Here is a 23,070-nt window from a genome sequence, read left to right on the forward strand (position 1 = left end):
GCTTTCTGAGCACTTCATGATTTTGAAAGCGCTTTCTTTTTTAGATTGTGCATCAGGATGTACTCGTATGCCCTAAAGTGACGTGAAGCTGCAGTAGTCACACTAGTAGCTCTGGGCCTTTGGACAAATGATGTGATCACCAGTCACCAGACATACTCTGCTATGTGTAGGCACTGTTATCCTGGATTTTATTGATGTTAGATGGGAATTATAAGTATTTTCCCAAAATGGTAAAGATAATTAATTGGTCCCAAGACAATTATCTGTCATCTAAGTTTAATGTGCATTCAGTTTTATTATCTAACAAAATGTCTGGAAAATTGGCTTGATGACAGAACGCATAAAAAAATAAGTCAATTTCAGAGATTGGCCTAAGGATAGAGATCAAACAAGGATGTAAAGCTAATATTTAGAGGTGATTGCAAATTCTCTTCTCTTCTCTTCTCTTCTTCTCTTCTCTTCTCTTCTCTTCTCTTCTTCTCTTCTCTTCTCTTCTCTTCTTCTCTTCTCTTCTCTTCTTCTCTTCTCTTCTCTTCTCTGAAAACTGGGTCTCTTTCAGCCTTTGAAAGGCTCAGCAGAAGATGCCATTAGCACCATGATTTTCACCACTACCGCCTGGTTTAATTGCATGCATCACGTAATTTGTATTATCAGACAGCACTTTAGATGTTATCAGACCTTTTCCCATCAGATTTGATTTGAGGCAGGCATCCCATAAAATTCCGAGCACAAGGGGGACTATGTAGCTATTAAACTCTTTTGCAGTTTCTCAATAAAAAAAAAAAAAAATTATCAGCTTTTTCCAACTATTTATATCCTGAGATATTAATTTATCTCAGGATATATGCAATGGTCTTGCCACTGACACAATCCCTCAATCGAAGCCCCCACTCAAGACTGTAGCTTACTGGTGTTCTAGAGTAATTCTCGTCTCTGATGTATAAGATTGATCCACTACTACTAGTGTGATGTAGTGAACTTAAAGAAATTATGTATTGGGGAATGATGGGAATGTTTTATCATATGAACATCTTTGGATTTTGTTTAACTTGTAGCTTTTCATCCTTGTTCTCAGGATTAGTCACCTATCCTCTCTGGCTAGGTGGACCTCCACCCACGATCCCCTCCCCCCGCCTTGGTGACCCGCCCCTCCATCACATCTACCCTGTACCCGCCCGCCACCACCCTGTCTGCGGAGTGGGTATCGGCCCCCTCTCCGGGGGGCGCCAGTGAGGAGCTGAGTGAAACCTTGGACAAACCTCTGGAGAACGACGCAGAGGGAGTATGGAGTCCCGACATCGAGCAGAGCTTCCAGGAGGCGTTGGCTATCTACCCGCCCTGCGGCCGTCGCAAGATCATCCTCTCAGACGAAGGCAAGATGTACGGTACGCCTGTCCCGCCTGTCCCGACTGTCCCGTGTGTCCCGCCTCCTCCTTCTTATCTGTCACATGGAGTGCGAGTGTGTCTCCCAGAGCGTCTGAGAGTCTGACTAATGACGCAGATTTGACCTGAAGCAGATCTGTGTCCGTCTACCACCTCGTGTGTCTCCTGTCTCTTCTTGACCTTGCTGGCCGTCCATTCCTCCCCTCTCTGTCTGGCCTCTCAAGCAGCTCCAGTTTTCAACAGCATATCCAAAATTAAATCCATTTCATTTGTGCTTCTATAAACCTGTCATATGACCCTTAGATTTTTATTTTTTATTTACATTTTATCTACGCCAGCAGTTAACAAATCACAGGGAGAGCAGCGATGAGCCTGTGTGTCTTAATTTCTTCATATGAGCTACACATAACAGAAATAGAGACTGTATCTTTTGCTATAAATGTCTTGTGTGTGAGCTGTCGATGGACGGACCGATAACAGATGAGTTGCTGATGGGCAGTTGGGGTTTGATAAGGGCCAGCGGAAGGACTTTCGCCCTGGCCAGAGGGACGGGTAGAAGGGGTGGAGAGGAGGAGGGGGAGAGGGAGGATGTGTTTGGACGTGTGTGTGTGTGTGTGTGTGTGTGTGTGCGCGCGCTGGGCCTTCCGTCAGACACGATCTGTCATCGCACACCGCCCTCTTCTTTGGCCTGTGTCCCTTGGGCCTCAGTATGAGCTAATGCTAACTGCATAAAGCCTGGAGCAGGACCACTGGAGAAGTGTCGGCAGGTGCGGGGCATCGGGGGCAGATCTGGGGGTGGTTCTATTGCCCTCGTCCTCCCCCAGGCGTGGGGTTGAGGGAGTGATGTGGGGGGTGAACAGAGGAAAGGGCGCGTCATGGAGTGTGAGGAATGGCATGTGCTCGGCCCGAGCTCAGGGTTCAAGGCAACGTGGCTGTAACTGGAGACCAGAATAGACGTTTACCCTTTGAGCATGTGCGATGATGGGGGGGAGGGGAGAGGGGGGGCGGATAAACATCAGGGGAAGAAAGCCAGTCTTGGGTCTGCACCTGTCTTCTGCCCTATGCCTACATGCACCCCCCCAATACAGACATACACACAAAAACACACACACAAACACACACACACTCACACAACACACACACACACACACACACACACACACACACACACACACACACACACACACTCACACAACACACACACACACACACACACACACACACACACACACACACACACACACACACACACACACACACACACACACACACACACACACACCACTCTCTGGCTCACAACAGTCACTTCCAGGCAGTCAGTGTGTGTTTGTGAGTGTGTGACCTTCAGGTCACCTTCAGCTGCTCCTCTTCCAACTAGCTCAACCCTGTAGACATAGCTAGATTTATGATATGAGAGAGAGAGAGAGAGAGAGAGAGAGAGAGAGAGAGAGAGAGAGAGAAGCAAAGACTCGATGAACCTCCCAGTTCAGTGAGATAAGCCTTTACCTAAACTGACCCCGCTGTCCCATAGTTGCCCTGATTGATAGTGTTTCACCCCACAGATCTTCCCAACAGAAATCCTTAGTTCTGAAATAACATCTTGGGATGTCTGGTGCTGCTACAGCCTTCATGTTGCCCTATGCAGCAACACAACAGCTCATCTTCAACACAACACCACAGCATCAGTGACCACCCTCCTCAGTCCTCCTAAGCAGTGCAGGACAGTTGCCCCTGCTGGTGCAATACTGGCCCTCTTACCCCTGCAAGCTGCCTCCACGTCTGGCCGTATCCACCGTGAAAACCCCTGTGCATCTGACTGCATTCCTCCGCCTGCCGGAGACTACGTTTTACGGTGGAGGAGAAATCTTCGACTTTTCCTCAAACATTTGTGGCATTTTTTCCCACAATTCTTTGCATACTCTCTGGCCACTCTACTCATCTCTCGTTATAATCTCGTTAAGTGAGGTCGCGTCACGGAAATCATCTAGCTCTTGGTGCGGTGGGCTAAAACGTGACAAGCTTTGCCAACGAAAACATTACTTGGCTTCCACGGCTGCCGTACTGTAATGCTTTCACCCAGTCGAGTCCCTCTCCTGCCCCATAAAATTACACACCCAACTGTGGAGAGGAAACACATTAACCATGGCTTAATGGCGTCCAATCATTTAGCAGCAAGAGAAGTAAATAATAGACTACTTCACCTGTGAGGAACTTGTCAAGGAAAGAAAGAAGAGAATAAGCTAGAATAAGCACGCAGGAGTACACCGCACAAGTTTAAACCATAAAACAAACATCTCTGCATTTCTACATTCACAGAAAAGCTCCCATCAGCACGACGGGACACTGAAGAAAATAGCAGTCATTGTGATATTTAGAGAATGTGATATTTAGCTTAACTTCTTATTATTTGTTCTGTCTGTAATTAGTTTTCTTATGAGAGAGAGAGATGGAAAAACCAGCTTAATCATCACCTAGACTCCAACTTTACCAGCTAAGTGACAGATTTGTCTGCATGAGGATGAGTTCTAATGAGTGCTCTCTCTCTCTCTCTCTCTCTCTCTCTCTCTCTCTCTCTTTTACCCCCCCCCCCCCCCCCCCCCCCCCCCACACACACACACACACACACACCACACACACCCATCATAACCGTGAAGTACAGCTGGGTCCACCCCTGAGCCGACACCCATGCACTGCAGCTGGCTGATGCTGTTCAGGTTGCTGACATGGGGCAGGCCTGCTAGTCCACTCGTAACCTTAGCTTTCTTCCTGACCTTTGGTTGTACATGTGATTACAGCCTTCAAAGAAATGCAGCAGTAATTCTGCTTATAGCCCAGCTCAGATACTTGTCTCTCCCCCGTCTGTCTGTTTATATGGCTGCTGGTTCATATATCTGTTTGTCTATCTGGCTGTCACACTGGCTGTGTGCTGCTCTCTCTGTCAGTCTATTTTCCTGTGTGTCTGTCATGGGCTGGGCACACTGGACCAGTCCCTGCTGTGTGTTACCTTCATGTTTCAATCTGGTTTTATTAGAACTGCTCTCTCTCTCTTTGTGAAGACAATTTTGCTGTGACCTTCAACAAATGAAACAGTCAGATTATATATTTTTCAATTTTGAAACACTCTCTCATATTTTCCCGTCTCTTTCGAATTTGCTTTATTGTGTTGACAAGCAATGTTGTTAAAAAGTTGTAAGTGCAATGTAGCAGATAATGTATGAAAATAGGTCAGCAGTATTAAGACAGACAACACTCCTCTGCAGCTTATCACTGATTTCAAAAGATATACTAATAAGCATAAATGTATACAACACCCAGTGCTGTGAGGTTTGGAGACACACATGTGAAGCATGTATAAATATACACTGACAGAGAAATCATGCAATTTCTGTTTGATACTTGTACCATTGAGTATGCTGACCGGATGCATGTTGTTTAAAGTGTTTTAGCATGTAGTAGAAATGCAAAAAACAAACTACTTAACCACATCCTCTCCATAAGATTAGAATGAGAGAATCTGTGGAGAATGATGGCCTCATGCCTCGTGTGTGAAGGTATACTTCAAGTACACCGATTAACAATATAGTATAATATATACTGGGCTGTGAGCAGCGGCAGCAGGACACGAGGGATCATAAGAGATCTACTAGCCTCAGTGTCAGCACCACGGCTGTGGATACACTGAGCTGTCTGGGCAGGGAACAACTTTGTGTCCACATGCCAGCCTCTGGACACAAAGCCTTTTTGACTAGCAACATGGTCCATGACTTCAGCTCTTTATTATTGTGCAACTGGTAAAAACTGTTGAGCAATCAAACGACTGCAGAATGAATGTTGAATGTCTCTTCTGCAGTCGTTCTTAGCGAATACAAAGTTTGTAGGTGAGGTGGTTAAACAGTACTAATGATTGCTAATGTTCTATTAAGTGACAACTAGATCTGTTTAACCAAACATATTATTACCCAGCAGTGTATATCAGATGTTTAATCATGCATATTTTAGCTCCCCTTTACACGGCTGACTGTGATTCTTTATTGAGCCTGCCTTTGCCTGCCCCGCAACATGGGAAAGAATTAGTAAATCTGAATAGATGCAGGATTGTTCTGGACACACACACACACACACACACACACACACACACACACACACACACCCACTCACACACAAACACACCACACTTAGACAGCTGGTTCGCTCCGGAGCCCGTGACACTGTGCAATGTTGTGTTCTGTCAGAAAGGAAGTCTCACTCTGACTTGAGATTCCTGAAACCCTAATATGCCTCTCAACCCTGGGAGAGCGTATGGGCAACAGATGTAGCTCCTGCCCTGTAGCTTCCTCTCCCTTGCCACACACACACACACACACACACACACACACACACACACACACACACACACACACACACACACACACACACACACACACACACACACACACACACATTACATTTTAGGGTATATATTGATACCTTTTAGGGTATATATAGAAATATGTGTGTGTATCTATACACAATCAAAAGTGTATTTCATAACCCGCTCTCCTCATCATCTGAGGTTATAAAGGAGCTCTTAATAAGTGCTCCTTCACATGTGGTGATTTTTAGAGCCTGGGTCTGAGGCCACAGGCTACTTTGGGCTGTTTATACAACTATGTAGCGTGTGTCTGTGTTGTTGAACATGCGTGTGCGTGTTTGCTGCCCCTCCTTCTGTGCTGAACAGATGCTGGACGTAGTGTGAGGAGAGCTCAGAGCTTAGGAATGAGAGGAATGTGCAGAGGAGGAGAGAGGAGGGGAGATGGCACTGAGACCTCGAAAGAGACATGGTTAGCATGGAGAGAGACAGAGAGAGACAGAGAGCTTTTAAGGGGTTAGAATAATTGAGGTATAGGGCCTGTAACACTTCTTTGCATGTCACTGACTCTACTCTGTCCTCTGTGACCTTTTCTTGTGATGGTGTGTGTGTACAAGGTTCAGGTAGCCAATGCTATCCACCCTCCCAAAATTGTGCTTCAGACATGAATGACTGCTTCTGGCTTTGGCCCAGTGGACAGCATGACACACACACACACACACACACACACACACACACACACACACACACACACACACACACACACACACACACACAGCACAGCTGTGATTCATATTGGCCGTGACATTTCCCCTCTGTCTGTTTGTTTTGTTCTCTCTCACCTCTTACTCTGCGTAAACAAAGTAGTGATTCTTATGGCTGGGTAGTTAAAGGTATAGTCCAGACGTGCGGTCTGTATTTACATCCTTCCACAGCAGATGTTTCTCTCTCCACGCTCCGTCTAGCCTCCTCAATTCTCCGACTAGCTTCTGTTTTAGGCGGCTTGACAAACCCACAGGGAATAAAAAAAAACAAATACAGCCAATACTCTAAATAAAACTGTCAAACCTTCATTCACATTAGTGTAATACCTTTTCAATATTTGTTAGTGGTGTCAATTCCAGGTTCAGAGATTAAAAGTGCTCACCAGGATTTTGCTCAAGCTTGCTAGATTTTCTAATTAGCAAGCTAGGTAAAATTAGTGGAATCAACACGATCCAGCAAGCCTGAGCAAAATCCTGGTGATGACTTTTAATCTCTGAACCTGGAATTGACACCTCTAATATTTGTACAATTTTTTAAAACTATTATTTATTCAGCATTTAGCTGGGTCCGACTTTGGAATTCTTCTGAATTATACCAGTGTAATCAGACTGAATTATACTGACATGTTTCATGATTCATGATTCACTGAATACTTTTCTAAAGAGTAACGCAATAGAAGTGCACGGTGAGATCAGAGATTTACTGCAGTAATACATGTATACAATGTGAAACACATAACCATCACATACCCTACACACTGCGTTTCAGGGGAGCAGGGTTCATTGGTATTGGTTAATTACTTGTGCAGTTGTCAGTCATCCTGAGGTCCAGTAAGCAGGCAGAAGCATCTCAGAGACGAGACATGTGCTTACCATTCACTTGTTGTGAAAACTAGCTGGTAACAGATGAACAAGAAAAAGAAAACTTTCATTCACTTGCATTCATTTTGCACCTTATTCTTATAGTCACTCTATCATTTAAAATCCAATGGGCTTGAGTACAGAGCCAAAAAAGCTGTCACTGTGTAACACTGTGTCACTGTGCAGTTATCAAAGTGTGTCACTGTGCTGTTATCAAATTGTGTCGCTGTGTAGTTATCAAATTGTGTCGCTGTGTAGTTATCAAAGTGTGTCACTGTGCAGTTATGAAACTGTCACTGTGCAGTTATCAAACTGTGTCACTGCAGTTATCAAACTGTGTTACTGTGCAGTTATCAAAGTGTGTCACTGTGTAGTTATCAAATTGTGTCGCTGTGTAGTTATCAAAGTGTGTCACTGTGCAGTTATGAAACTGTCACTGTGCAGTTATCAAACTGTGTCACTGCAGTTATCAAACTGTGTCACTGTCCAGTTATCAAACTGTGTTACTGTGCAGTTATCAAAGTGTGTCACTGCAGTTATCAAACTGTGTCACTGTGTAGTTATCAAACTGTGTCACTGTCCAGTAATTGTTTTTTCTGAAAGGATTTAGGAAGGTCATTCACCAACTGAACGGTTTGAGAAGAAGTTGAGTGATTGTTTTATATTAGTTTAGAGTGTGTAGTTTTAAGAGTGAACAGTGAAAGCCTTGCTTTGATCACATCATCACACGCTACATTCAAAAGGATTATGTGTTGTGTATACACTTCAGATAACAGCTGAATCAAATCTAACTTCAAATGCAGCTCAATCCATTGTGTATTTAACCCATGCCTTTCCTTTCCTTGTTTACATCTTGAATGTCCTACAATCTTTTCAGAAAGATTTACTATCTTCTTTCAGTCTGTCATGCTGTCATCATCATAAGGGATCAAAGTCAGATTCATGGAAAACTGGCACCTGTGCAAACGTCTTCTGTGAGAACCTGAGACCTGGTGGAGCTTCAGAGAAGCGGTGGAAGTGGAAAAAGCCCCAGCAGGCAGATTTGTCTCCAAGCTGAATCCGGTCTCGTTATTGCTTGGCAGAAGACCCCCCTCCCCCGCCCCCTCCAGGAGGGCTCATCTCCTACCCGATCACCTCGCTGGGTCAACCCCACCCCCACCCCCTACTGTCATCGCTATGGAGAGGGAGTCTCCCATACATATAAAATCAGCCTCCTCTACCCAAATCCTAATCTTCATCACTGAGAGAGAATAAGTGCAACTGCTTTCTGATCAGTCGAAGGAGTTGCCACCCGCCACACCCCGCTCTCCAGAGCAATTCTAGAACTTCGGAGGCCCTTCTCCCAGAACTTCACCTTCCCAAGGTCACTCCACATCTCGGGTTTCTCCATAAAGCAGACCCACGGGACGAGCAGATGGGGGAGACGCAAGAGGTGCTGTGGGTAGTGAAGGGGTTTTGCAAGGACCTGCGGCCACCTGACCAGTGCTCAGAGCCATCCTGACTGGTAACTGGAGCCCAGCTGGAGAAATAAGCCTTGAGATTTATGGCAGGAGTACTGGCATATTCCATAAACATTGACACACACCCCACCTACCACACAGCTTCCCCCAGCCAGGCTCAGTCATGACTTGGTGCTGTATATGTCTTTATCTTTCTCTCTTATGCATACATTCAGACACACACGCGTGCGCATATGCCCACGCACACACACTCTTTCTTTTTGTCTCCCACTTTCTCTGTGTGTATCTCTCCTACACTTTAACAGATGTCCAAGAGATAATCTTACGCAATCGTATTCAAATAAACAGTTGCGGTATAACCCGCACTAAAATTCAGCTGGACACAGCTTAACACACACACACACATGCGCGCGCACACACACACACACAATGGAGCCAAGAGGTTCAGGAATGTTCTGATGTGTTTGGCTAAATAAACATTTAAACTTTAAATATCTACTTCCTCAACAGCTACTAACATCCCTCTGCTGTACCATCTGCTTCTAAAATCATATAGTACAGTGCCTGGTATACCTCTGAGGATACTGATCATATTGCTTGTTCATCTGTTTTTGCCACCTGAAATGGGGAACACTCAGAATTCAGCATATTAAAAGTCTGAATTCCGCTTCTTTTGCTAGGACGGAATGAGCTAATAGCACGCTACATCAAACTGAGAACGGGAAAGACGCGGACTAGGAAACAGGTGAGAAAGTCTCTTAACGTTATACGTTGACCTTATATTTTAAGTTATAACCTATGACCTCAGTCAGCAATTGAATGAACAAACAGACAAGATTTTTTTAATCTTAATTAAAGTCCCAGCCACAATGTGGAGGGAGTGTGAAAATCTGGCCCCTCTGAGGCTGACTGGTGAAACAGAGCCTGGCTGTGTGATTTAACGCGTGAGGACCCACACGCAGATGCTGCTGGATCAGATAGCGGTGTACCACTTCAGCACCTCACGTAGCCCGGCTCGTTAGGGCAACGGCCAGCCGTCCTCTCCCAGACCACAAGGTCACGGTCAGGGGCACGTCTGGGCTGGCTGCCCAGGGTTTGGAAGGGGTCAGGAATCTGATGGCTTTCCTCCTGGCATTTGATATTGCACCATCTCATCCAGAGCTGACCATAAACGAGAGGGCTGAGCACCCCCCCCCCCCCCCCCCCCCCCCCCCTCACAGAGGGGGACAACAGCGAAGGAGAAGCAGGGTTGGACATGGGAATGCTGGAATTTGATTTCAGGGACACTGCTTCAGAGGGAGAGATCGAACACATAAAAAAACTAATTAGAACAGACTTCCCAAAAAGTGAGTAGACATGTCAGTTGGGTATTTTGGAAATGTGGGTAGAACAGAGCACAAGCTACATAGAATATTCAGATCTACTCAAGTTACAAAAGTACAGCCTGCTGGTGCTGTGGAAAAGAACAAGCAGGCTCTAGGCAGACCACGACACTTTCTTAGCAAGGCAATTATCTTTCCATTACTGCCAGATGAGATTTAAAATTCTGTCAAGTGTGTGGTTATAAATGATGTGCTCATTCCTGCTGTAAATGTTACCACTCGGGTTTTCTGCATCAGCCTTTAAAAAATATATATATGATAAATCTACTATGTACTGTCATATGTACTGAATTTTGAGCAACTGACTCAAAGAGTGTTGTTTTGCGTAGGTGTCCAGTCATATCCAGGTGCTAGCTCGGAGAAAAGCTCGGGAGATACAGGTGAAACTGAAGGTAGTGGCACTTCTGAGACGAATCACCCATTACCAGATTTTCACTCCTTCATCACTGTCACTAAATTCACCAGTTTTGCATACGTACTTAACATGTACCAATACATGCTATGACCCTCTGACCTAGCACACGGGGGCTGGGTTTGACCTCGTGTAGATCCTATCTTTCTATTCACTCTTTAATGTCTTTCAACACACGGTAAAGTTCCTTCACACTCCCACTGGCCGACAGCCACCGTGGCCCAGCTGTCAGAGCCGGAGCTAGTCACAAGGCTACCACTGACAGGCCTTTTAAATGCATTTCTGAAACTGAGAGCAGTGACAGACACACGCACATGCCCATATTTCAGCTGTGCCTGCAGGGCTGGTCCGGTCAAGGCAGAAGAATGCGTCGGCTTGTCATGCTTCAAGGACTCCACAGCTGCTGAGCCAAGCCATCGACTTTGTGTCTTTGTGTGTCACACACGCTGGCCAAATCTAGGCTCAAGTCTGCACTACTTCTAAAATTATTATTAGTTAAGCATTTTAGATGAGTAACTATTCATTAAGAATTATTTAGAAAGTATTCATTCAGAATCGCTCTTAGGTTTTCAATGGCTTTTTGGAAGTGATTGTTGACATGGGCTTTAAAGCATAGTTAAGGATCCAGAATGGCAGACGGTGGGGAGGCGGGGCTTTCTAGTTGGGGTACAGCTCTGGAGTTTCATACTGCTGGAGGTTCTAATGCTTGGTTTGAACTGTAGGAGTAATAGGCAGCTTGTCAGCACTAGCCACACTTTGCCAGGGTCATAAAGTTGAATCTTCCCCGCCCAGACGCCATCCCATACAGCAAGAGACATGACCTTACACTCGGAATAAAGGCCATCAATGGCCTCCCACAAACAGCAGTCTTCTTCAGAACGCAAGAACCTTCAGATCCTTAAAGATTCTTCAAAGTACTCCTGTAGCTACAACTACACAAAAGTAAAATACTCACTACATATTGCTTTATGCTTATAGTATCTCATCTACTATAAGATTATAATTAAAGATGTTTTAAGTTCTTCAGGAGTTGGACTCTTCAGCATTTGAGCATTTAGTACACTGAAATTCATTCAAGCATTACCCATTTAATGCATTGTGGTGCCATCTAGACTTCTGGTGATGTCACCACTGTCTTCTCTTTCTGGACAGGACCAGGCAGCCAAAGACAAAGCACTCCAGAGCATGGCTAACATGTCATCAGCTCAGATCATATCTGCTACTGCCTTCCAGAACAAGATGGCCCTGCAGGGGCTCCCAAGGCCTGCCTACCCAGCTGCTGGTGGGGTGCGTTCAGTCCCAGAAGCTAACCTGACTTCATCTGTATTCCCCTTTCCTACTTCTTGACAGTTTAATTTAATTTGGATGGGTGATTATCTAGGGAAAGACATGTGAAAAGTTTTTGTTTGGCCAAGTGTTCAGGTTATCAATTACTCTGTGAATAAGGTGCAAATTAATTGTGCACTGACGATTGGTGATCACATTTATTTCCTTTTAGTTTTGGCATGGCACAATTCCAGGTCAAGCTGCACCTACAGAGGAGTAAGTCACAGTTTCAAAGCACAAAATAAAGTTGAACCTTTAAGAAATGTCATAGAGCATTTGGAAATAAAGTTTGTGATTATTCTCTCCATTCAGCATCAAGCCATTTTCGCAACAGAACTATGTCATGCAAACCACAGGTCCACCCATCACAGGTTTGTGTGGTATTCCGACTAGTCTTATGAGACATAAAAAATATATCACTTTGCTAAGTTTGCTCCTGCTCCTTCTCAGGTTACGAGAGCACTTCAGGTTTGTCTATGTCCCCTAGTGCTCCTCCCTGGCAGGGCAGAAGTATCGCCAGCTCCAAGCTGCGTATGTTGGAGTTCTCTGCCTTTCTCGAGCAACCACAGGACCCAGAAAATGTGAGAAACTTCTTTCAGCTTTGTTAGATGTCTGAGGTGCCTAAAGATGTCTAATTCAGACTGATTGGTAACAGTTAATGACCTGTATGGAGAAATGTTAAATGCAATTGCTACATTTATCAGACACAGAATGATAAGCACAGTTTCTTCATTCACTAATGTCTCCTTTAATGTGTCCCTTGTGTTCTGTGCAGTTTAATAAGCACTTGTTTGTGCACATTGGTCAGTCCAACCCCACGTTCTCTGACCCCTATCTGGAGGCTGTGGACATTCGGCAGATCTATGACAAGTTCCCTGAGAAGAAAGGCGGGCTGAAGGAGTTATTCGAGAAAGGGCCGGCAAATGCGTTCTTCCTTGTCAAGTTCTGGGTGAGATCAATTAAAAACCATTAGTATGTCAATAACTGGCCCTGAAATCTTTAGGTTGATTGGATAAGGCCACTGACACTCATCTCTGCTCTGTCTGATTTTCAGTTGTGCAGGTTATCAGGTTATCAGACTTACAGATAGCGTAAAGGACATAAGAGGTTTTCAGAGATGAGTCGGTGGCAGCTGTGAATTGGACCTAATGAATCTCTGGACGGCCCGTAATTGCCGTGCACTCCGGCAACTTCTGAAACATTGACACGTGACCATTTATTGTGTTGGCTAAGTACGTTTAAGCCTAGTTCAGAATGGTTACGTGTTAGTACAAAAGTGTTTGCGCTACATTGGATAAGCTGAGAGGCCAGTGAGCTGTTGATGCTGTGGGTCTTCGGGGCCTTGAGCCGGGGAGAGTGACAGGGTCTACTCTTTCAGTGAAGACATCTGAGCTTTACCACCTGTCCCCCTCACTGTTACACCATCCAACACCACACGCACCTGTCTATTTATAGAGCCCTCCAGCCTGTAGATAGATAGATAGATAGATAGATAGATAGATAGATAGATAGATAGATAGATAGATAGACAGACAGACAGACAGATTGATGAGGGTTAGAAGGAAATATTTAAGCTCAGTATTGTTTCAACATACATCAGTTGCCCTTTATGGCTGAAGTCACAATGTACCTACCCCAACATAGCAATATCATAAATGTTATATAAGTTATATAATTTTGTAAAGCACTAATAGCTCTTATATCCAGATTAATAACATTAATTAGAATTCATTGCATGTTTGATTAATTATATATCTGCAAGCAACTTAGACTGATAAAAAAGTTGATAGCCATGTGAAGTGCTGCTAAGAGGTTCTTCACTCTTCAAAGTGTCTGTTGTTATGACCTCACAAGATCTGGTGGGAACAGCAGGTGTGAGGAGAGAGACAAACACATGATTAACATATTGGGCTACATGTGGGTTAAGCCCTAGACTCAAACGCACACCCATATTTCACCCGTCTTTCATCCAGGGCTAGCTTTAGGCTTTGTAGAGAAAACTGGCCCTAAGAATTTTATCATAAATGAGCACTGTTCCTTAAACTTATAAGTATGGGTCATGACTTGGGCGTCCGCAGGCAGGGGTCGCCATGACAACGCTGACAGGCCTCCTGGCGGTCCTGCAAAGCTATGGCATTCTAGATTAAATTTCCACAGCAGCTATGGCCGCCGTCTCGCTCTGCGCCCCGCGGGCGTGTCCTAACGGATCACCTCCCGCTTTTGAAGTGCTGGTGGAATCGGATTTGAGGCGGCCGTGCTAAATTGTTACACAGGGAGCCGAGCGACGTAATGCGATTTGCGACGTTGCGGGATGTTGATTGTAATTGGATGAATTCCCTCGCAGAAAGAGAGAGAGCGGGGGAGCGCGAGTTCAGCGGAGAAATGAAGATAAATGAGGGAATAAGGGAGGGCGAAGGACAGGGACGGGAGTGGAGAGGGCGGAGGCAGGAGGTGGAGCGGGGGGGTATAATGGGGCATTAGGAAGCAGGGAGTGAAAGGGGAAAAGGTGAGCCTGCCTTCTGCTTGCTCCTTTACGGGCCAGAACATGGCTTTCTTGAGCCAGAACTGCAGAGAACATGACCCATGGATCTGCGCAGCTCACCCCACAGCCACTGTAACTTATCAGATCAACTTACATTTTCATCTTATAGCAAAAACGTCCAATTTTACTAAATATGGTCGTCTTACCGAACGGGCAGTTTATTGCCCCCTTATGTCCAGATGTTCATATGTGACGTTCCACTTGTTAAATTGAGGCAGAGTCGTCTGAGGTCGTTCGGCCTGGTGGTCTGCAGTGTAATGCAGGCTGGCTTTGTGGACAATGCTAAGTGTACAAGGACTAGGCCAGCCTTAGGGAGCGTCTTAGCTAATCGTTCAGGCATTGTTTAGACAGCTTTCTTATGCTGGTGAGACTTGCTGTTGCCATAATGAAATGACAGAGATGGCTGCCAAAAGCTTCAGAAACTTGGTGTTTAAGGGCCGCATGTTGGTCTGAGGAACGGCATTGGACCGTAGTGGCATATGGGTACCATAGCAAGACTGGAATTGGTATTGGTGTCTTTCCCAATGACACTGTCACTGTGGTCTTCATGCATTAGTGCAAGGTCACTCCATGCTTTCTGGAATACTAATTGGCACTATAATTCCAACTAACATTCATATGTCTCTCTGGACGACAGCAAGCTAAAGACAAAGAAGTAAGGCTGACAGAATCTGAGGCCTGATTTGACAGTGTGCAGATGTTTGCTGAGAAGGGGCTTTGAGGTTATAGCCTATGGACAACACATGTTGTCGCAAATGTTGTTCCTCTCCACCCTGGTGTGTTTGTGGTATAAATCACGCCCCCCCAAAAACAGTTATTGCGCAAGCCTGGAGACAGATGTGTTTGATAGCCACCATTTAGGTCCCCCGCTGTCTGAATGATGCCCCGGCTGAAAGGACACAGTGCACCTGTTGCACTGCAAAGCAGATCTTGCATATGGGCTCGCTGACAGTGAGCCTGTGACTATTAACCCCCCCTGTGTTGATGCAGGCGGACCTGAGCGTGAACCTCCAGGACGACAGTAGCTTCTTCTATGGTGTCTCAAGCCAGTACGAGAGCTCTGACAACATGATCATCACCTCCTCCACTAAAGTCTGCTCTTTCGGCAAGCAGGTGGTGGAGAAAGTGGAGGTAAGAGCCAATGGGAGGAGGAGCAGAGGAGAAATGTAGTGCGATATTGCCAGTGGCGTTGGTGCGCCCAGATTAGCAGGTTAGCAGAGATGCACCTATCTGCAGCCAGACATTACTGTAATGAAATTTTTTATCAAATTTGATGTCACATCATAAAAGATCCATTGAGGCTCATGGATTTTAGCACCTATTTATTCAAGGTGTATAAGCTTTTATGAATCACAAAAGAATTACATTACCTGACATTGGCTAATATATCTGAACCTTTATACTCAGCATGATGTTACTTCTGATTAGGTTTACCAAAATGAGGAATATCTCTCTCTTCCTCTTCTCTCAACAGACAGAGTATGCCCGGTTTGAGAACGGGCGATATGTGTTTAGAATCCACAGGTCCCCTCTGTGTGAATATATGATCAACTTCATTCATAAACTCAAACACCTCCCAGAGAAATACATGATGAACAGCGTATTGGAGAACTTCACCATACTACAGGTAAATGTGTGTGTGTGTGTGTGTGTGTGTGTGTGTGTGTGTACGGCCAGGGGCAAATATTGTAGCACCATGAGGAGTTCTTCTGCCTCATCAATAACTAACTCCTTAAGTGTGGCATTTGACTCCCTGAGTCAGCCATGCAGAGAGGAGTGCATTGAGCTGGATGGAAATGAGGGTATTGCCACAGCAACAGTGTGTTTCTAACAACAGTTGTAGAACAGTGGCGTTCACTGTGTCGGCCTCCGCCTACTCACTGCAAGTTTAGGACAATGATCTACTGAGCCCCAAATGAGCGGCATAGAAGAGTCACTCATGGACCTGAATGTGTTCTCAGTGGTCTGATTTAGGCCAGATTGATGCTGAGTGACACAAACACACATGGGCGAGAATGCACGCACACATGCAATGCATAGAGAGGCTTCTCGCGTCACAGATTGATGGCTTGTTCGTTTCTGTAAGTAAACTCTGGAGAGTGAGCTCCACTCGTCACGATGTTCAGACCAAGAGACTTCACGTCTGTCTGTCTGTCTGTCTGTCTGTCTTTGTCTTTCCCTCTCCACCTCTGTCTGACTTTCTGCCTCAGGTTGTTACGAACCGAGACACACTGGAGACTTTGCTATGCGTGGCGTATGTATTTGAAGTATCGACCAGCGAACATGGTGCCCAGCATCATATCTACAGACTGGTCAAAGACTGATAACAAAACCCAACCCCAGGATCCAGCCCTGCTTTTACCACTACAACTACTACTACTACAGCTCGAACCACCACCACCACCACAGCACCCCATACTGACTGCAGCTCCAGTCTCCCGCCGTCCAGTCAGGGATGACGAGCACATGGGAATGAAGGACCCCACAGCACGGCTTGCCCCAAGGCAGGAACAGGAGAGGCTTTGCTACTGAAACCCTCTGGAATCGGAACCACAGTTGGAATGTTATAGAAGGGTGAAAGGTCACTGTGCAAATGTGACAGGCGTTTGTGATCTCTGTTTTTCCTTTGTATAATTGAACTTATGATGGCAGGACATTGCATGAATTCTTTTTCTTGTCCTCTTTAATCTAATTTTACTCTTGAGTGTTCGTTATAGTGTCTTTTTACATGATTGCATGGGTAGCGCTAAGACTGGTGGTCACATAGTGACCAAAGATGTATACATCAGTTGCAGACTCCACGGTGGAGTTAAAAGGGTATTCTACACTGAAATATAAGTCATATTTGGCCCAGTTCTTAATAATATTGATTATACAATATTTTTGCCATTTTTAGACAAATATCAAAATGTTGCTTTAATTAAAAAATGTAAACACAAATAAACAAGCAAACAAACAAACAAACAGATGCAGGAAATAGTCCAATATGTGAATGACATGGAGTGTCGGAGGCCCTCCTTCACAGTGAAGTGGGTTTCCTGCTGTAACCTGCCTGCGTGAGCGTGAGCTGATGATGAAGTCCCTCCTGAGCTCAGTGTTAGAGCGGGAACCAGGCACCTGTGCAGCGGGGCCTCCAGGAACACAGCTGGCGGACCCCGGCTTACACCGTTTGATCCCACTTTGTTATGTCATATCTGCCATCTCCAGCGCGGGAGGGGAGACGAGCATGCCATCTTCTTTCCTGAATGAACTCTTTTACATCTGCAGAAGCAGACGCAAAGAAAGACTGAGTCTGCACAAAAGAAACTGGGAAATAAACGTGCAACTGTGCATATCAATACTTGACAACAGATTCCTTCATTTGAGTCTGTCCTTGTGAGCGAGGAAGCTGAATCTGCAAAATAACAAATTGATGTGAGAGATGAAATAAAGAGAGTGTGGCAGCCTCTGAAATGATTTAACTTCTTCATTCCTACCTTACAGACAGGAAGAAAAATAGAATGATACAGGCCTTGGTCTTATTTAGTAAACTGAAACGACCTTGCTTTGGAAAGTGTTTAGTTATTTAAACATTTAGAGCAATGTCAGCAAACTCAGCTCTTGAAAAGATATATGATGTGTTTGTTAATGTTTGAGTTGAAAGGAAAAAAAAACTCTAAAAAGGAACATGTGTAAAACATGGATTGGTATGCTCTTGATCGGACCTGGCTATACAGCAATATTGCCACCTAGTGGACTGAAGATGGTGGTGCACAGCATTCTGAAATCCTGATAAATGTAGCTCACCAAAGCACATGCTGCACACCACAGTGTTACAGTGCTGATTGCTTGTAGCTTGTGTTGCAACCATCTTACAGACTACAAAACACAGTATGAAGCATTCATGATTTTTTTTTCTCTAGTTGACAATAACTACATCATGTTTACATATAGGTTCTTTTACAACATTCACACAAGCTTCATTATGTAATCCCAGAAGAAGACAGCATACACATTTGTACATCAGTCTACTCTTTATTAATGGAACATGCTGCAAAAACTACACGTTCAATATCGTATCACTTCAGTTTGGATCAGTTTGTATCACTTCAAGGATAACCAGAAATGTAAGACTGCAGGTATTGTCAGATTTAGACAGTCAAAGGCCTGCACACAAAATAGGACTGAATGTTGTCCAAGACGAAATGGCTCTGGCTGTGAAACACAAAGTGCAGGTTCATGGAGCTGACCAACAATAAAGGGATCCTGACATATGGATGTTTTCCAAACTTCTCTCTCTCTCTCTCTCTCTCTCACGCACACACACACACACACACACACACACACACACACACACACACACACACACGGTTTCTTCAATGCAAATAATCTAAATGATCCGATACCTTGACCAGGGGCGATTTTAGGATCTGGTCTTTAGGGGTGCCCAGCCCCCAGTGCTCACAGAGGCAAAATACCAAAGTATTGCGCAGGTGCAGAGCAAGGTTTTTGCATAATATAATATTTAAAAAATGTGTTGAGCCAGGGGGTGCTGAGCAACTTCACGGTGGTGCTCTAGCACCACTAAAAATACCCTAGCCTCGCCCCTGACCTTGACCATAGAAGTCTAAAGGTAAACGTGTATGTTATTTCAGTGTTTAGGCCACTCACCCATACCTTTGGGTGCACTAACGCTGATTCATGCTGGCCAGGAGAGGGAGGCTTGCAGCCAGGCAGAAGTTGAACAGCGGTGTTGTACAAACGTGTGTTGTGAACACTGTTCGACTCTTGGGTTTAAAGTGAAAAGCAGTGATTAAAAACTGGGGAGTGTAAATGTTCTCTCTGATGATCAAAACGAAGTTATCATCGGGTTACTGGTGAAGCTGGTAGACAAGTAATGTTCTAGTGGAAAAACTGCTTAAAGTTTTCTGCTTATGACGAAAACTGACGTGATGGTTGTTAATATGTGAAAACTCGTCACATAGTCTGCTCCTAGTGTAGCTACTTTCTTTAATAATCACATTAAGTCTTAAGAAAATTATTATTCATAAGAACAGGTTTAATATATTTCTTAAGTTGGTTGGCAAAAATGTAAAGAATATCGGTGATGTGTCTTGTTAGGTGGGCGTGGGACGGGATTTAGGGATGAATTTGGGTTCCGCGCAGTCTCATCACGTCCGCCACACACCTGTTACCTGGAGCACCATCAGCATCCGTCCACACATTCGGTTATGAAAAACAACTCGACCGCTGTAGAGATGTTCACCTTAACGTAACTCAACTTCCCTTGGATGAGACTTTTAAACAATCGCGCAATGATTGTTACATGGAGTTTACTATTCATTTTAAACGTCATTTGTCAGGCAGAATCCAAGTGCTCTCCGACGTCGTACTATAAGAACTGCTGGATCCGCCGCTTCCCGGGACTCTACATCGACATTAACGCGTCCCAGCACACAGCCGCTCGACTCCTGCACCTTTATCGAGAGGACAGTGCACCAAAATGCAGCCGTGCTTGCTGCCTTACCCGAAATTGTAAGTTCGAACTTAATTTGATCATTTCTAACATGTATTACTTTAACAAAAATATCTGGAATTCAGTGTAAAAACTGTACCCTAAACGTTACATTCAAAACGTGTTGGTAAAACAAAATTCGGATGTGGTTAATTTCAAAATTAAGTAAGTCACCTTTGTGGAATTATTTATCTCGCATGTGGAAAATAAGAGTATTTAAACTGCGTTTATGGTCCGCCACAGCTTAGCAGCGACATCACGTTAGTTTGTGTGATCCCGCAGTCTCCTGTAACATGGCTGTATATCATTACAACACCACTCAAGACACCGTCAACTGTTTTCATCTGCACTGCCCAACACTGGACAGCTGCGTCTTGCGCCAAAGGGGTGATGTCATCCTCTACAATGTTACTCAAGGTGGGCGTTAACACTGCAATTAATTATTAATGACTCAATATATCATTCAATTAACTTTGGTCCTTCCTTGTGATATTAATTACCATCTTTAATGTGTCAATGAGCTCTTCTCTCATTTAAAATGCCAATATTGTGTTTTGGATTTGGTAAATAATATAGGACCTTAATGGACACTAAAGTGTTCTTCCAGGTCGTAATTCCAGCTCTGTTTCTTGCAGGCGTTGATCCTGACCTCCTGGTGTTTGGGAAGTATTTGACGTCTAATGCGCGTGTGCTGCCTCAGGAGGTGTCACCGAGGCCTAATGCCTCCGAGCCCATCGCGCCTGATAAACGTCATTTCAACAGGCCACACGTGGCAGCCACCACTGGCCGCCCTCCTACTAATGCCTCCAGCACACCTCCCTCAGCCACAGCCACACCCCGTCCATCCGGCCTGCCTCTCTTTACCCGTTCCTCAGTCTCTGCTCCTCCTACCCAGGACACCTGGGATGCCCTTCCTGCCTCTCCTGTAGGGTTGAGTTCCACAACCCAGAAGAGGTCCACTCAAGCGATTCCTACTCATGATATCACCAACACATCCCCACATCTTACTACCAACGCTTCGGCCAGACGGACCTCCACAGCTCCGCCAAGTTCTACTCAAATTCTACAGGTTCTACGGACATCCACAGCTCCACAAACATCTACTCAGCACTCTTCTATCATCTTTTCCACTCAAACAGGTTCAGCATCTCCTCCCCAGCTCACGTCCACCGCAGTTCCAGTGGTCTCCACTTTGCCCACATCCGACTTACCAGCCCTGTCCCAACATGCCTCTCCTGTAACCACAACATGGGCTCCCAGCACAGCAAATACCACCAATGAAACCACATCCACTAATGTCAGTGCTTGGACAGATTTATCTACCAGTAGAAACCTCAGAGATAAAGTTACAACCACAACTACACAATTTGCTAGTGCTCAGGTAAGCTCTACAGATGCAACTTCAGCGCACACTACAGTTGTTACTGCTGAGCACAGCTCTACATTTGAACCGTCAACACCACACTTTCCTACTACAGTCAAAACGTTGCCTCCATACGTAACTACACAACCAAATATGCAAAACTATACATCTAAGAGTACACAATCACAAGAAAAAGAAAGAAGCTACACAACTACAACTTGGCCTTATACTGAGCTGACCAGCACCCTATCACCAGTACCTCCCCCAACAGAAGATGTTAATCAGTCCCCAACAACAGATGGCCTACCTCAAGTGTTTAACACAAGCAACACCACTGCCACTGACTACTCAATGAACCCTTTCACACCAACAGCCTCAACCACACCAAGCTTACCTGCTTCAGTGACCAACAATATCTTAAACACTTCCCTGACACCACAAAACAGCATGGAAGAGAGCCAGCCACACCCCAATGACACAAAAGGATATATCAGCCGGAACATCACAACAGGTGACCGCCCACATCCTGGAGCTGACGAAGGCTTAACACCAGCATGGCACCTTGCAGCAAACACCATATTGGTAGCGTTGGCAACATGTGGAACCGTGGCTTTTGGCTGTTGTTGTTCAGTGTTAATGGCGGTGAGTTGGAGGGGGCGGAGGCAGAGGAAGGGAAGATACCAGACCAGTCTGAGAGGAAAGAGAGGCTCAATGCAGCTAATCAAATACGTCATTGTAAGAGAGAGTTTTCCTAAAACAGGTTCCGTTTTGTAGAAGCTTCCAGTAAATGCCACTTTTGTACATCCCACCCAGCTATGGACAAAAATCGGTATCCTCATGTCACAATCACAGCTAGTTTCAACATGAGGAAGATTTAAAAAGTAGATATTGTGTAAGACAAATAAAAGACCAATTAGATATATTTTTTTCCACCATTCCCCCTCCTTCATATTGTGACCATGTTTATTGATCAAAATCAATCATTTTTATTTGGTTTCCTACATGTTCAGCTCATTATTAATCACAGCAGTCTGTCTTGGTAACTTATGTTAACTCATGATTACAGTATAGAAAACCTGGATGATCATACATGTGATTATAATAAGGACTACTTGGAGAATGTTCTTAGTACTTTCATTAAACAAAGCTGGTTATAATACATCAAAATGCAGTTATATAACTCTTCAACTTTTCAAATCCTTCACAACATGCTCTAAATAGAAAGCCTAAGAAGAAACAGGTCCACTGCACAGATGTCAGAGTTTTGGCTCAGATGCTTTTTGTTATTACACATTTTATCCATGCAGATTAGCCACTGTTGTCCTGTGAGGCTCACATACAGAGTGATACCAAACTCCATAAGGAAACCAGAGCTAGCAGAGAACACTTGATGTTCACGTTAAGTAGTCTGATGGAGGCTTCCAAGCAAGGCAGCCAACAAGCTCAGTTTTGTTCTTCAAAGGCAGTTGGCCCCAAATACTGGGAGTTGTTAGAGTGGTACCACCACCTGGGCTTGGATTCGTTTTTCTCCCTATACCCAAATGGAAGAAGCCGGAACTCTTCTGAAAGAGTCGGGTTACTCTTTTCCCATAACCAACTGACCAGAGCCGAACCTAATGGAGCGACTGGGTATATTTAGCAGGCTTTACTTGAAAGTGCCCTTTAAGCAGGGTGTCTATAATGGTACTGAACTTGCTTTTAAGGAGTGTGATGCGTATGAAGTGCAGAGGAGTGG

At 44.8% G+C, this 23,070-nt stretch overlaps 2 protein-coding genes across 5 annotated transcripts; both read left to right on the plus strand.

The window, feature by feature from the left end:
* Window positions 1-1,103: 1,103 nt before the first annotated feature.
* tead4 (TEA domain transcription factor 4) lies at window positions 1,104-17,934 on the plus strand. 4 transcript variants are annotated; one of them, XM_077007041.1, is made up of 11 exons: window positions 1,104-1,373; window positions 9,497-9,561; window positions 10,528-10,590; window positions 11,763-11,897; window positions 12,109-12,152; window positions 12,249-12,307; window positions 12,387-12,517; window positions 12,712-12,885; window positions 15,469-15,609; window positions 15,953-16,105; window positions 16,689-17,934. In XM_077007041.1, exons 4-11 carry the CDS (start codon window positions 11,796-11,798, stop codon window positions 16,800-16,802), a joined length of 918 nt encoding a protein of 305 aa, XP_076863156.1. In that variant the 5' UTR covers window positions 1,104-1,373; window positions 9,497-9,561; window positions 10,528-10,590; window positions 11,763-11,795; the 3' UTR covers window positions 16,803-17,934. The 4 variants fall into 4 exon arrangements, with proteins under 4 accessions (XP_076863156.1, XP_076863155.1, XP_076863154.1 ...); XM_077007040.1 differs by having other exon boundaries at window positions 1,249-1,380; window positions 10,528-10,589; window positions 11,758-11,897; XM_077007039.1 differs by having other exon boundaries at window positions 1,250-1,380.
* A 1,425-nt stretch (window positions 17,935-19,359) lies between these two features.
* Window positions 19,360-22,817, plus strand: mansc4 (MANSC domain containing 4). Its single transcript, XM_077007037.1, has 3 exons — window positions 19,360-19,992; window positions 20,255-20,389; window positions 20,608-22,817. Exons 1-3 carry the CDS (start codon window positions 19,749-19,751, stop codon window positions 22,107-22,109), a joined length of 1,881 nt encoding a protein of 626 aa, XP_076863152.1. The 5' UTR covers window positions 19,360-19,748; the 3' UTR covers window positions 22,110-22,817.
* Window positions 22,818-23,070: the final 253 nt, after the last annotated feature.

The sequence above is a fragment of the Brachyhypopomus gauderio genome, chromosome 5, assembly GCF_052324685.1.
Source record: "Brachyhypopomus gauderio isolate BG-103 chromosome 5, BGAUD_0.2, whole genome shotgun sequence".
NCBI lineage: Eukaryota > Metazoa > Chordata > Actinopteri > Gymnotiformes > Hypopomidae > Brachyhypopomus > Brachyhypopomus gauderio.